Here is a 15,612-nt window from a genome sequence, read left to right as displayed (position 1 = left end):
CTGGAGGTGAAATGAGCTCATGCACGCTCACCTTAATCTTGAAATCCTTAATAATTTTTAAACAAGGGGGCCATGTTGCCAGTTTTGCACTAGGCCCCACAAATTAAGTAGTTGGTCCTTATGCAACAAGGTAATATTAATCCTCTTGGTACGATACATCTAAAAGAGGCCAAGTGTATTTTCTTGGTCTGTATCTCAGTCGCTGCTCCGTTCAGGAAGCTGTCATTTGGTGGAGTGACCAGCAATGTACGGTCCTGCTCCGATTCTTTTAAAAACCAGATTAGGGGTGGGGGTTGTTGGTCTAGATTTGGAATCTGCACCTTAACATGCTATGTTTCTGGGGAAAATTATTATCAAATCAAGTGAGAAGAAAACATTTTGTAAAACAAGAGAAAATCCTCAATGGTCTTCGGAGGAGATCTAGCTTACCACTGACAGCCTGGGGTGGGGGTGGGAGGCGGTGAAGCCAGGCTCCAGTCCAGGGGGCATGGCCCCAGGCTAGGCGATGGCACAGATGCCACAGCCCTGATAGGGAGCTGTCAACACCTCGATTTTACTAAGTAGGAAATGGAAATACTAAGAAATTTCATTTGTAGGAAACATAAATATCAACTAGGTTCTGAAAATATAGTCTCAGAAGATGGGAATATAAAACCGGTTGCTGATTCCAGGTTTTGGGTGTCAAGAAGAGTTGGTGAATTCATGGTGGTCACGGCCGTGTTTCCCATGACAACAGCACCCAGTCACTCCCCCCTCCACCACTCTCCACCCGCCCCCCAACTCTGGGCCCCAGAGACACTTGACTTCCTACAGCGGCTTCTCAAAGGTCTTTGTGCTGAAAAGCACTGGGGCTCCTGCCCGAAGGATGACTCATTCTGCGCAGTGAATGAGAGGGCAGAACACATGGGGGGAAGGGGAGGGGCGGGCAGGGAAGAAGCTGCATCAGGAAGAAAATCTGTGTTAATGACATCACATGCAGCTTAAGTAAAATGAAGACAAAACCACCCCACTGCTGGGAAAACACACAGAAGAGGTGAAGTAGCACACAAAATAAAAAAAAAGTGGTTCTGAATGACCATGGATATGACCAGCAAAGAAGAATAAACAAATGCTATTAATTGGCTGGTAAAGCTATTTTTTTAAATTGGGTAATTCAAATTCCTATTCCTTAAAGAATATTTAAAGAATGACATAAACATATACTTTTGTAGAAAAATCAGATGAGAGTGTGAAAAATAATACTTTTAAAGTATTATTAAAGTATAAAGTGAAAGTAATACTTTTAAAAAACCCATAATTCTACCATCCAGAGAGGGTCAGTTAAAACTGGGTGACACTCTTCCAGACTAGTGTGTGTGGGGCGGGGAGGGCAAATGTGCGATCACCTTGTACGTAGTATTCTGACCTGGTTTATTGGCTCATTTACCCTGGAGCATCTATGTGGACAAATGTACTCTACCACTCCCACTTTTAACAGGTGTGTGTTCCCTGTGAGTGTGTGTGTGTGGAACATAGTTTACTCAACTGATCGCCTATTATTGTTGGACTTGGGTTGCTTTAAAATGTTACCACTTGTGTATCTGCCCAGTGGCATCCTGCTGTGGTTGGGCTGATGACTCTTCTGAATGGCATCCCACCCCTACATCCCCCGGGGCAGGCGGTGCCCTTCCCAGAGCGCCCACGGCCTCTGTCTGCAGCCCGACAGCAGCGCCGCCCACCTGACAGGTGGGAAAACAGCCCCGCGTAACTGTTTTCATTTTTAGTTTCTTGATGACTGATGATCCTGAGTAAATGTATCAGTCATATATGTTACTTCTTTCGTGAACAGCTTATTATGTCTCCTGTCCGATTTCCTACCATGTGTTCAAATTTTTCCCAACAATCTGTAAGGACTTATCACACCTAGTCAAGAATCTGTCTTATATGCTGTAAGCACTGTCTCCAGGATGTAATTTGTGGGTGCACAGTATAGAAGTTTATTTACTTCTATACCATTTGCTTAATAATATACTCTTTCCTCATTGCTTCGAATGCTACCTTTATCATATGCCAAATTCTAATACATATTTCAGTCTATTTCTGAATCAGTGCTAAAGGTTTTCTTAAACTTATAGTGTTTCAGTATCTTTTAATAGCTGATATATATCTGCTCTCTGAAGTCTTCCTTTTCAATATTTTCTTGGCTATTCCCACTTGTGTCTCCTAGATTAAATTGAGAATCATCCTGAATCACTTACATATTTTTTTTTGAACAAACATTTTGCCTGTCATAAAGCATAGGTTCTCTAGTTCTTGGGAAGGGGTCCCTGTTTTTCATGACAAAATGCTCAGGCTTGGATTTGGGATAAAGAGAAAACTTACCTTGAAGAGCTATTTGATGGAGAAACTGGGGCTAAAAAAATGGAAATCTTCTTTAAAATGAGCACTGTGCTACCTCCAAGCTGTAGCACCTGAGTTTTACAAAAAGAGACGTAGTCTGTGGTACTGATGTCATTTCTCTAGAATTCTCATCTGTATTTCATCATATCACCTGCATTTCGTATCTGAGAGTCAGCTAAAAAAGATTTCTAAATGAAAGACGATGTAAGAAAATCTACTCCCAGATCCTTAAGGTCAGACAGACATTCCTAAATCTATCCTGATAGGTGGTCATTAAAATTCAAAGTAGACGACAGTGCCGAAAAGCCTTGTCAGGCCACCAAACAACCCCTATGCTTCGAGATTCCTGATGAAGTTGGCCCCAAACCAGGGCACATGCAGAAATCCTCTGTTGTTACGGTCTTTTCAGGCCTTTCAGCACCAGGAAATATGGAGATGTTGACTGTGAGAGAAAACACCTAACTAAGTAAACTGTGTCTATGCACGTCCTCAAGGCCAAAGGCAGAGGGCATCCCAGGGGGGCAGGGAGATGGTGAACACACAGGATATCAGTGGTTCTCAGGCCAGTGCAATCCTGGTGCCAAGGGACAGTCACAGGGCAGGACCACTCAGTCATCCTCTAAGCACCCGGCAGACCAGGGGTGTGAGCAATCACAATCATGGGGCAGCAACTCCCCAGATGAGCCAAAAAACCCCTAGAAACACACCAGCAGACTGAAGAGCCAGCCCCCAGCCCCCTGCCGGGCTAGGAGCAGATACCAGGGCATTGTCAGCCCTCCACAGGTCGGCCACTATGGCTGCTTCCCCACTGCCTTGGAGCTCAGCATCCCACCAGCCAGAGCTGACCTGGAGGGGATCGCAGGGGCTCCTAGTTCACAGGAACATTGTAAACACAATACAGGATCCATAGCTGAAAAGAAATCCTTTTTCTTCCCCTCTGGAAAAAAACCATTTCAATGTCACTGCAGTAATTTCAGTTAACAAGAATGCAAGATGGCCATTTAACCAGATGGAATACACAATGCCATCTTCATCAGGTATCATGAGGAATAAATGATGTGAAGGAACAGTGCCTGGCCAAGACTAAACAAATATTTAATCTTTAATTTCTATGAGGAAACGCTCAGGGCTAGACTCGGGATGAAGTGAAAATCATCTTGACAAGTGAAGAGCAGGGGACAGTCGTTGACGGGGCCGGGAATACAGCAGGGGCTTCACGGCTGGTGATTCAATGAATAAACGAGGGAAGGAGGTTGCAAATTCAAGTTCTCCTTCAACACAAGGGAGAGAAGCTATGGGAAATGGGGAGAGGTGTCAGCAGGGAACTTTATTCACAGAGTTAAAGTCACAAAAAAATTCAACAGATATTTTCAAAGAAGCAGAAAATATTTTTCTTTAAACATCATTTACTTTAGATTTAAGAGAATCAAGAATTTTCAGTGGTGGGGGACAGGGTTAGGTCTATAAAGAAGCCTTTCCATAAGAAAGTTTTAAAATTTTTCAGTTTTTATTGAATTTATCCCATTCAATTTATCCAGTATGAATGGTATGAGAAGAATAAAATTTTAACTGTCAGCACTTGGGTTGAGTGGGTCCACACAGCCCTGGATTGTAAAACAGTAATAATCTCCCACCTGAAACACTGCAGAAGGTGTGGCCCTAGCAAAGGGAAAACGTCATACACATGCTAATTACGGGTACTACAGATCTGAGTTTGTTTGGAATTGTCACCTGTCTGAGTCTAATCAAAATGTCAGGTATCATCTGATAACCTACAGACATTTTTTTGTTTGTTTGTCTCATTCTTTAAGGCCACCCTTAAACCTCCTGAGCCCTCCAAGAGCAACGATGAGCCACTAACAATTGAGGAAAACGCACCAAATGTGGCTTATCCTGAACACTGAGCTGTGAAATACCTAATTCTCACCTCTAAATATCAATATACCACATGATTCCCTTTTTAGATTTGTTTTTAAGATATCCTTCCCCCTCTTTCTCCCTAACAAAGTGCTCTGTTTTAAAATTAAATTCAACTTTGATTTTCAGAATTTGATTTTTGGTGAATTTCAAAGTATGTATTAAAGTCATGTGAGATAGAAGGCTCTTCCAAATTTTAGGAATCAAAGGAAGCTATTCTCAGTATCTCATGGAATAAGTTCATTCTTCCCATTTTATACATACAAGCAAACTTAAGTAAGAAACTGATTTTTCATGCCACATATAAAATTAAAACAACATAATAACCAAAAACTTCTCCAACTTGGGAAAGGAAACAGTCACCCAAGTCCAGGAAGCACAGAGGGTACCACACAGGATTAACCCAAAGAGGAACACATCAAGGCATGTAGTCATCAAATTGACAAAAATTAAGGATAAGGAGAAAATATTAAAATTAGCAGAGAAAAGCAACAAATAACAAACAAGAGAACTCCCATAAGGTTAACAGCTGAGTTTTGAGAAGAAACTCTACAGGCCAGAAGGGAGTGGCACGATATATTTAAAGTGATGAAAGGGAAAAACTTAACAACCAAGAATACTCTGTCTAGCAAGGTTCTTGTTCAGACTTGATGGAGAAATCAAAAGCTTCACAGATAAACAAGAGCTAAAAGAATTCAGCACCACAAAGCCAGCTTTACAGCAAATGTTCAAGGAACTTCTCTAGTCATCAAACCATAAGAAAAGAGAACAAAAAGAAGAAAGAAAAAAAAAGACCACAAAAGATTGCTTTGGCAGTTTAGGGTCTTTTATGGTTCCATATAAATTTTGGAATTGTTTGTTCTAGTTCTATGAAAAATGTCATGACTATTTTGACAGGGGTTGCATTGGATCTGTAGACTGCTTTGGTAGTGTGCCCATGCAGTGTGGGCAGGTGGGTAGAGAGGGAGGGAGGGTGTTTCTTTTGATATTGATTCTTCCAATCTAAGAGCACAAGATATCTTTCCATTTCTTTGTTATCATCTTCGATTTCCTTCATCAATGCTTTACAGTTTTCAGAGTATAGGTAACCTCCTTGGCTAAGTTTATTTCTAGGTATTTTGTTGTTTTTGATACAATGGAAATGTTTACGCCAGTTATAAAATTCTGGTTTTTTAAGTGGAAAAAAAAAGTGAATGAAAGGCGGCAAATGGCAAAATATCCTTCTTTCTTATGGGTGAGTTGTATGCCATTACACATATATGCTGCATCTTCTTTATCCATTCATCAATTGATGTACACTTAGGATGCTTCCATATCTTGGCATTTATAATGTTAATAGTGGAATGTATGTATCTTTTTGAATTAATTCTTATTTTGTGGTTGGCTTTATTCCTTTGATAACTATGTAAGTTTAAAAAGCTAAAGCTCTAAATGTTCTCAGAAACAATGAACAGTACATATATGTAAATTAAAAAAACACGTGCAGTAAAAAAAAAAAAAATTAAGACAACGGAAGCCAGCATTACCAATCCCAAAGTGCAAGACAGATTACTAGGTAAACACTCTTTCATGACGTACTCTTTAGTTTTGGTAACTTTCATAGCCTGAGGTTGCTTTAATTAAATGCAAAGCAAATTAACATATTAAATCCAATCCTTCCCTCTTGTATGTCCTTTAGGCCAGGGTCACACATAGGAAGTAATTCAATTCTGGCTGGTTTGTTAGAAATGAACACAACAAGAATCAAAGATCTTTTCTTTTCTTTTGCATTCTTAATCATGTAATTCCTTCCTGGGGGTGAGGGGGTCAAGTGAATTTCCAAAAGAAAAATGTTCTTTGTTTTTTATCTTAGGCGGGCAGAGTGGTGCACTTGGGGTGCTGGGCACAGGCTTATGTGCCTAGGGGGAGACGCCTGTCTCCTGGTGGCTAATTCCCTGGTCCTGATGGTGCCTTCCCGTCATGATCAAATATTTACTGAGTGCTCACAGGGGTGCTGAACCCATAAGACCTCAAGCGTCAGAGGCTCCTTTACAGCTTTCTTTCTATCTACAATGCAGTGTGGGCAGGTGGGTAGAGAGGGAGGGAGGGTGTTTCTGCATTCAAATTGTAGGCACACGCCTGAGAGATCAGGTCACTGCCGGAATCCAAGAATCGGGTTGATTTCATTTAAAAAAAGAAAAAAAGCAAAGGTTCCACATTTGTTATGTTAAAGGGACCACTGGTTCAGCATCTGCCTGAAATGAATCCCAACAAATGGCATTGGTTTAATTCACATTGATTTTCAAGAATTGGTAAGATAGAAATGAAAAGTGTGTGTATAAAAATACCTATTTTAATATATATTTATTTAAATATTGTATGTTAAACACTAATATATAATTTGTATCTTAAAATATATATCATATTTTTATTATATATGATATATGATATGGTGCCTGGGAGATAAGGAAAAGGAAGATAAAACAAAAACTCTAAATGCCCCATCCTAAGGATTCTCTGGGAGAAGTTACTCTCAAGTAGACTATGTTCTCCAAAGCATTCTCAGCAGAACACAGAGACTTCTTAAACTTCCTAATCCACTTGGCTTCTCCCTCCCTCTTGCTCAATTTAACAGGAGAGACCTAAGGATGCCCGTGATTGGCCACTCGGTAGACAGAGGGTCTCGCTGCCCAGAAGCGAACATGGCAGACCAGCAAGAGGCCAATGAGCACATGCACCCCCAGATTCCGCGATGATCTGGGTCTGGTTTACTGTGAAGAGGGAGGAGTGGTCAGAAGGCCGGCGTGCAGAGGTCAGGGAACAGGAGCCTAGGATACAGGATGGAGGAAGGGCACCCTGAGAGCAGGGGAGACATGAGGCCAGGGAGGGGGCACCCAGAGAACTTTTAGAAAAGGCATTGCTTTGAATTGGCCACTGTGGTAATCAGAGTCTAAATTTCCTAACCCCCAGCTCACAAATCCCACCAAATGGAGAGATGTTCCACTTAAACTGGTATTCCCCAAATCTCTTACCCATAAGAGGTGCTGAAAGTATAACTGATAAATGGCTCCGCAGGCTCTAAGTGTCTTCAAATATTTCATTTCCATGGGGTGAGCCTTTTCCACGCTGGTGACTGGGATGCTTTCTTAGGATGCACTAGCCAGCCACCAAGTGATTCTAATTGCTGGGTTTTTCTGCCTGTCTTCCAGCAGCAACTCCATGGGCTGCTGCCTGCAGGACAGGCAGGACTGAGAAATGGAGTGTGGCTCCTCCACCAAGAGGAGCTGAACTGACATCTGCACAGCCGGACGCGCTCAGCAACAAAGGGACAAGTGAAAGGACAACCACCTGGGTGAATCTCAAAGCACTACGCTGAGCCAAAGAAGCTGGTCAGAAAAAGCATGTACACTGCAGGATTCCATTTGTATAAAGTTCTAGAAAATGCAAATTGATCTGCAGTGACAGAAAGTAGATGGGTGGTTACCCAGACGGGGGAAGCCGGGAGAGATTACCGTGGCATACAGGGAAATTTGAGGGATGATGGAGATCATCATTATCCTGATCGTGGGGATGGTTTTTCAGGTGCAGACATGTCAAAACCCACCAAACTACACACTTCAAATATGTACAGTTCATTCCACTGACCTCAATAAAGCTGTTACAAAGAAGGAAAGAAAAGAAAAGAGAAGCAGCCCAGGGTCAGAGATATAATCCTGTGCCATGAGCACCACATGCTTTCAAGGTGCTGCGGATTTGCCACCAGACCTCCTCAGCCTTTCGAGAATTTTATCACCTCTCTGTTGTTTCCTAAATAGCTGGCATGCTTTTCTTCCCCCCATCTCACAGTATTTTCTTCAGTTATCCTGTTTCAAAACTCCCTACGCTTTGGGGTCTCCCCTCTTTCTGGAACTTGTTCAATGAAGAAAGAACGTCCCACCTTTTCAGCCTCTTCCTTTCTTGCCTGAGGCCACGTAACAGGTAACAGGTTAACATTTACTGGCTGCTCTTACAGGAAAGTGATTGAGCGAGATCTATGGACGGCTGTGCTGCCCAGGACGGTAGCCCCAGCCACATGTGGCCATTTAAACTCAAATTAATTACAATGACATAAAAACTCATCCTCAGTTGCAGGAACCAAATGTGAGGTGTCGATGGCCCTGTGTGGCCATTGGCTACTGAATCAGATCCACAACAAAACAGAAATTTCCATCCTCGTGCAGAGCTCTGTTGGATGGTCAGCTGAAAACCACAGGAAGAGGCCTTGAGCTCAGGAACCAGATAGCTCAGGACGGTGCCTGCGCAAAGAGGAAAGAAGCTCTCCCACCTTACACGCATGTGCAGACAGCTGGCATCTCTTGGGGATGTGTGGTCAGGGAGAAAAGATCCAGCCTTGGGGCTGAAAGAACCAGGTCACTGCCCTTTGGTTAAGTACAAAGCAGCCATGGGGACTCCGGGGCGATGGGGACTCACTCAAGCACTTGCATCTGCATATCATGGTGCCCAACATGAGGGATTCAGGTGTGCACAGGAACGGGCGAGTGGTCCAGGCAGGGAACACCATGCAGGGTGGGGGATGGAAGAAAATGGAAGGGCAGGGGGGAGTGGGCAGGGGAGGTGGGCCTGGGGACCTCATCAGAGCAAGGCCAGGCCCTGGCTGAAGGCACTACCCTCCTGAGAGAGTCCCTTTCTCCATCTACCCAAAGCAGTCCCTGTCCCGACCCTTCATTCTATCCTGTGTCCCCATTTTCTCATCCTCTGAGTATGTGGCCCTCCCCATCTGAAGGCCTGCCCCAGGACACCAGGGACCTAATCCCTGGAGCCTGTAGCTAAGTCTGGCACTCAGAACGTCTCATTGAAGGAGTGGACGAACAAGTGAGAGTGGGAGGCAGGATCTGCCTTTGGACGAGTCACACTGCTGGAGTTGGGCTGAGACAGGCAGCAAAGTGGCTGGGGGACCAGTGATAGGGCAACTGGAACCAGGGTGGTGGCAAAGGAGATTAAAAAGAAAGTACATCAAAAAGAAAATCAGGCCAGAAGAATGGCCGGGACTCAGTGAGCAGCTGGATGTGGGCGGCAGTGATGACCAGCCTCAGGGGCCTGACTTTAAACAGAGCATGGGAAACGAACGCCACCAAGATCATCTGACTCACTGATGATGGACAGCACTCTGGTGTGTCTGCTGTTCTGATCTTCCCTGCCTTAACAGATCACCCTCACACTCTCATGAAAAGTGAGAACTTGAGAAAAGGGACCCTGTGCTACACACAAGGATCCCTCCCCAACTCCCATCCTGCATCTGGTCATGAGGTCACATGAAAGCCAAACTGGGGGCATCCAGGGAGCTGTGATGTCACCATCATCAAGGTTGTGAAAAGCCAACTGCGAGCAGAGGATGCTATGGGGAGCCGGCAGGACCTCTCAGGTCTTAACAGAGAGGGAGGGAGGGAGAGAGAGAGAAGAATAAGGTGGAAAAACGGTCACATTGGGGAATCTGGGTGTGACTTTCCATAAATAACTTCTATACTTTTCTATAAATTATCCTGAAACAGAAACTTTAAAAAATCCAGATATCAATTTAGAAATCCTAGTTTTGGGAGAACTAACTTGTAACCAACCTGTCCTCAGCCTTGCTAACTGCCACCACGGGGCCCTGAGGACTCCTGGCAGGCAAGTGCCTCTCTCTGCTCTTCTATGCCTATTTGTCTCCATTTTTTAGGGAGATTCTGCGGGACTCCTGGTGACTAGCAGACATACAAGGGATCGACATTTAGAGGTGACCAGGAAAAGGCAGCTCCAGGCACCAAATCTTAATGGTTTCATCTGAAAAAAGTTAACTATTAAAAAACCCCACAAAACTGTTCTTAATATGACAACGCAGCAGCAGAAGAAATCACATACTTTGTCCAGACAGTGGTGGATTTACTATTTGGAATGTGGGAAACAAGAGGGAAAACTTTGGATCCAATATATTAATTCACTCATGAAAAAAAAAGGCAAAATTATCATCTCTATAGAGTAGGATTATGGCTTTCCCCCACCTCCAGCTTCACCCTCTCCAAATACTCTTCTATGAAATGCATCACTTTTGTACAACTAGAACAAAAAAAACCCAGTTTTTGGGTCAAACTTTCCAGCTGGATGCCTTCCCTACACAGCACCAAATGCTGAAGTATCAGCAAACATCCACGTATGTGTTTCTCCAACAGAATAGCCCCTCGAGTTGCTTGTGACAAAGGGGGTGTGTTACTAGTAGTTTCTTTAAGGCTAAGAAGATTTTAAGGCAAATAGTGGCTACTCAACTCACACCGTGTCCCCCAGTTTTTCTTCTTGTGAGCAAGGTGATTGATCAGGGCAAGGAAGGCTCTTTGCTGCCCAAGAGGAGAGCAAACTCGGCCCCCTGCTCACCCCTCCCTCGGGGCACAGTGGGTGGCGCTGCCGAGGGCGTACACTTGCTCCCAGCAGCCCCAGGCACTTCCAACCTTCTTTTCTAATGGGAAGGAAATCGGAGGGTTTGTCACATTTTGTCCTGGTTACAGATCCAGCACTTTAAAGGTCTCCGTAGAGGTTTTAGAAGCCACATCCATTTAGCTCTGCAAGTCTGAGTGGGACTCACTGGTCTTGATGACAAGAGCACATCCCGGCATAATTAAGAGAGACTGAGATGCCCAATGCTTGCCATCCAAGCCGGCCCCATCAAGGTGCCCTTCCCTGACTCGGCGAAATCCGCCGTGCTGCAATTCTCTAGGCAAACAATGGCCAACGATGGGACTTGGCACGTGAGATGAAAGCAACCTGCCACGTCTGGCAACCCACTTGCTTTCCTGAAGCAGCCAGTGCAGCTCCCCAGGCCAAGGCTGGCACCCAAGCCTGTATCTGTGGACGCTGGGGCTTGATCCCTCTCCCTGAACCGCACCATCACCAGCTACCATCACTCCCACCACGAGCACCACCTCGGGACCAGAACATACTGGCAATTTCTCACTGTTGTTATTACGGGCAAGTAGACAACCAGGGTGTTTGTTCTGCCCAAGGCTTTTTCCCTTTGAAATCTGCAGATTCTGTGTGCTCAGAAGGCTGCAGGCGGCTCAGGTTACCCTGCTCTGACTAAGCCTTCCTGAGCAGAGTGGCCAGGGAGGCAGGAGCTACTCTGCAACACACACATGCCCGCAGCCTGTGCCATTCCAGCTCCTGTGTTATCAGACACACATCTGTGATCTCAGCCCCTGTCTGGAAAAAGCCAGTCCACAATGCACACTGGTCTTTTCCACAAAACTGAAAATGACTGCTGGATTTAGTAAGTGAGCCAGAATGCCAAAACGGTTACAGTATTTGGCCCTTTTCTCAGTTGTAAAATCACACGAGGTCTCTCCAAGGGCATCCTATTAGCATCAAATCACGGCCTCCAAGCTGGCCAGCCAAGCATTTGTTTGCTTCGGGACTCTCTGCTTAGCTTCTCTTAGTAGCTGGGCCAAGGGTGGGTCTCTGCCCCAAAGGCAGTCTCCTCCAAACCACACGTGCGCCTCACCCCCATCTCCCCACCTCTCAGTCCAGGGGAGTGTTAAGTGGGAGGCCAGAGGCACACTGGCTCTCAGCTGCACTTGAAGTACACAGAGCAGAGCAGGGGCCTAACACTCCCAGAGCTCATTTTTAAGCTAGAAGTTTATGATTCTTAGTCTTAAAGTGGTCCATCTTTCTCCTTTTTGCCCCTTCTTGTCCACTATATTACTGTAAAGGTATGGGATGAAAGAAAACAAACCTACTCAAAACCTCAGGCAGGCGTCAAATGGCCCCTGAGAGTAGTCAGAGAAGTGGGCGGAGGCAGCCACTGCCCCACGACCAGGTGAGGGGAGTCCCAGCGCTCCAGTCTTCTGAGGGTACAGCTCTCTGACTTCCCACAGCAACGTGACGTGGAAGGAAGAGCCCATGCCAGGGGTCAGGGTAGACTGGGGTCAGGGTAGAATGGGTCCAGGCCTGGTTCTTCTAGGGCATGTGACCTTGGCCCACCACCCCCTCCTTCTCCAGGCCAGCTCTTTCTCCAGTAAATGCCCAGGGCCACTCTGAACTCTAAAATCCTATGAGCTCTTCTATCCCCTTCAGCTGAGAGCCCTAAATCAGTTTTGGTGGAGCTTGGCACCCCAATCAATAGACAACAGCCTCTTGACAGACACTTGAAACCCAAAAGCAAAACAAACCACCAAAGGTAGGAATGATACAAAACACCATTAAATTTTATAAACACACTTTAAACCAAACTAGATCATAAACTGCTCTGACTTAAGAAAAAGCCAAAATACTGAAACACTCTTCGATTTCAACACTAAAGTCAAGAATGTGTTAAGCCCAATTAAGTAAAAAGGAATTTAGCTTACTAATAAGAAACTTCCTAGTCACAAATCAAAGAGCTTCGCTTTATGCCTGGAATAAGAGAATGCCAGGGCTCAGAGATCACCTAGGGCAACTGACTCATACAACTGACAGAAAACAAAAATCCAGAGTGGGCAGGCGACACGGACAAGGTCACAGAGGCAAAGCAGGGATGAGAACCCACATGTCCTGAATCCACTTGGGTCTGGTACACAGTCAGAGCTAAATATGTGATGGTGATTGAATGAAGGTAAGGAGTATCCCTACAATGCATGGTTTTTCTAACTGGTTCACAAATAAGTGAATTCCAGGTTATGGAGATATTCTAGAACATGATCAAATATTCTAAAATTCTAATTCTACTTTTATTGCCTCAGAAGCTACAGTGGAATTTCTCAGCCTTTTTCACAGAAGCTCAGAATCTTCCCAATGGGGGGAACCACAGAGCAAAGAAATCACCCCCGGACCTGGAGTCTTTCACCTGGTGCCAGAGAAGCAATCTAACTGCGGCTCTGGGTATGTGTTTACACCAACCAGCAAATTCACCCATGTCACAGACGATCAAACACTGGTTCAGGGATGAGGAAAAGGTCTTCTTACAACAGACCTCTTCTGGTACAGAACCATAACAAGATCAGAAATCCCTTTTCCGGGAGGGTTTAAAATTGCAGTAACCAGAGGTAGTAACTGGGGTCTAGGAAATGTTTGCGAAAAGCACGCAAAAGCAAAAAGAATTGGCATCTGGAATGAGAGGTGGGTATGGAAGGGAGATGGAGGCCCGAGATTAAGGGAAATTTAGGCTACAAGCGACCCTGGTGAGGCCAGGTGGTTCAGGGCTCAGGGCTCCCGGTGGGAGAAGCAGGCCAGGAGGAAGGGGGAGACAGGGTTCTCCCCCGGGGCGGGATGAGGGGCTCAGGGGACATTGGTGAGATGGGCGGGGCGGGAGTTGGGGGTCTGGGCAGGGCGGGGTCCCCGGGCGGGGCCCCAGGGCGGCCCGGCCCACGCACCTCCTCGGCCTGCTTGCGCAGCGCCTTCTCCCGCTCGTACTGGGTAAGCAGCTGCTCGTTGTCCTCGCGCAGCAGCTCCAGCTCCACCTCGTGCTCCTGGTTCTCGCTGAGCACCGAGTCTAGGTTCTCGAGCACGTTGACCACGAGCGGCATGAGCTCCTTGACCACCTCCTCATCATAGCAGTGGATGAGGCGCTCGAACTCGCGGTAGATGGAGCCCGCCAGGCCCGACACCCGCTCCGACATCACCGAGCCAGAGCAGTAGTCGTCCTGGTACACCACCACGCCGCCGCCCTCGTCCATCTGGATCTCCATCATTGCGGCCACCGCCGCCGCCAGCGCGGCCCGCTGTCCGCCGGCGCGCCCGCCCGCCCCGGCTGCCCGTAGTTCTTAGGCCGCGGCCCGTCGTCTCCGCCGCAGCCGCTGCCGCTGTCGCCTCAGGGCTCAGCAGCCGCCGCCGATGCTGATGCTGGTGCTGATGCTGCGCCCGTCACTCAGTGGCCGGAAGTCCCGCCGCCCGGAAGTCCCGCCCTCCAGGCAGAGTGGGTGGTGCCCGCCCGTCCCCCCGGATTCCCTCTGTGCTGCACTGCTAGAGGGCGAGGGGGGGGGGGTCGCAGAAGCCATGACGTAAGAGGAAGCCCGTCTCCGGGCCGGAAACTCGGCCGAGCGGGCAGGGAACACATCCGGCCGGGTTTGTTGGAGGCGCTGTAAGCCGGCTCCCACGACCCCAGCCTCGACTTTTATAAAGTGACAGCATGTCCCAAGAGTATATATAAGTGATTGTGTACGGTTTAGAGACTTAAAGCAAGCGTCACCCTCCCCAACAAAGAAGTGGATGTTATCTTTGTGCGTCCCGCCCTTCCCTGCAGAGGTGACCACGATGGTCACCTGGTTAACTGTTACTTGACTTAACCTCTATAGCTTCACTACACAGTAGTACATCCTCCTACACTGCAGGTATTCAGGGCTTCTCTTCAGGGTGCTCCTCTACCCTTCAGTCGTCCCTCCTGGGATTCAAGTCAAGTGCAAGTTGCCTCTATCATCGTAAAACCCAGTAGCAAACTCATTTAATCCACTTCTCTGGCCTGCATTTTGTTTTAACTTCTTCAGATTTCCCAGTTTCACTTCAGCTATTTGTAATCTAACCCACCTACTGAGTTTTAAACTTAAATAGTTCTATTTTTAATTTCCATTCGACCTATTTGATTTTCTTATATTCTACCAGTTTTGATAGGCCCTTATTTCTTCCACTTTTAGCCACGTGATTTGCATTTTCTTTCACTGGCACCCGAGGACACCATGAACCTCAGACTGACACGTCCAGCTTTGGGGGCCACGCAGGTGGCAGCATGAATCCTTATCAAAAACACATCAATGACAGCTTAGTGCTAACAAGTGCTCTTACCCCTGCCTTTCACCAGATGAAGCACTTCAAGGTTGGCTCATCCTGACTAATGACAGGATACTCTGACTGCACAAAATCAATGAATGTTCCTGCAGGTGATGCCCTAAATACTATTGCACAATTTCCCCTTGCAGCCTACTCTGCTGTATGGATGCTCACCCAACCCACCCCACTAAGAAACTGGGTTTCACTCTCACATTCAGATTGCCTGGGGTTTGATCTTAGCTAACCTTAAAACTGAACCTAAAAATATTACCAACCTACTAGGAATGTCATGAAGATCGTGAAAGGTGCTCATACCATCTCTAGCAAATGTTAAGCATGCAATAAGTACATTATAGACTTGTTAATGTTTTATTTTCTCAAAATGAGAAGCCAGAACAGAAATGGAATGTTTAATTTTTTCTGGTGAGCGAGTTACAGAGAAAGCTTGGGTATGTTTTGGGGAATGTTTAAGACTTCTGCCTTAGGCCTTTTCCAGAAATGTAACCCCTTTTAAATTCCTGAAATAGCAAATACAGTCAGGCAGCCCCCACTACCACAGTGAGAGGCCAACTGACG

General features: G+C 46.1%; 1 protein-coding gene across 14 annotated transcripts in view; it reads right to left on the bottom strand.

The window, feature by feature from the left end:
• Positions 1-14,154, bottom strand: part of MAPK8IP3 (mitogen-activated protein kinase 8 interacting protein 3) — a 44,978-nt gene extending 30,824 nt beyond the window's left edge. For all 14 annotated transcript variants that reach the window (XM_032460104.1, XM_032460113.1, XM_032460110.1 and 11 more), the window contains exon 1: positions 13,647-14,154. In XM_032460104.1, coding sequence (XP_032315995.1) covers positions 13,647-13,964 — 318 coding nt within the window. In that variant the 5' untranslated portion in view covers positions 13,965-14,154. The remainder of the gene's footprint in view (positions 1-13,646) is intronic.
• Between the last annotated feature and the right edge of the window lie 1,458 nt (positions 14,155-15,612).

This window comes from Camelus ferus, chromosome 18, assembly GCF_009834535.1.
Source record: "Camelus ferus isolate YT-003-E chromosome 18, BCGSAC_Cfer_1.0, whole genome shotgun sequence".
NCBI classification, from domain to species: Eukaryota; Metazoa; Chordata; class Mammalia; order Artiodactyla; family Camelidae; genus Camelus; species Camelus ferus.
The sequence above is the reverse complement of the archived record's forward strand: the minus strand, read 5'-3'. Positions and strand labels throughout refer to the sequence as shown.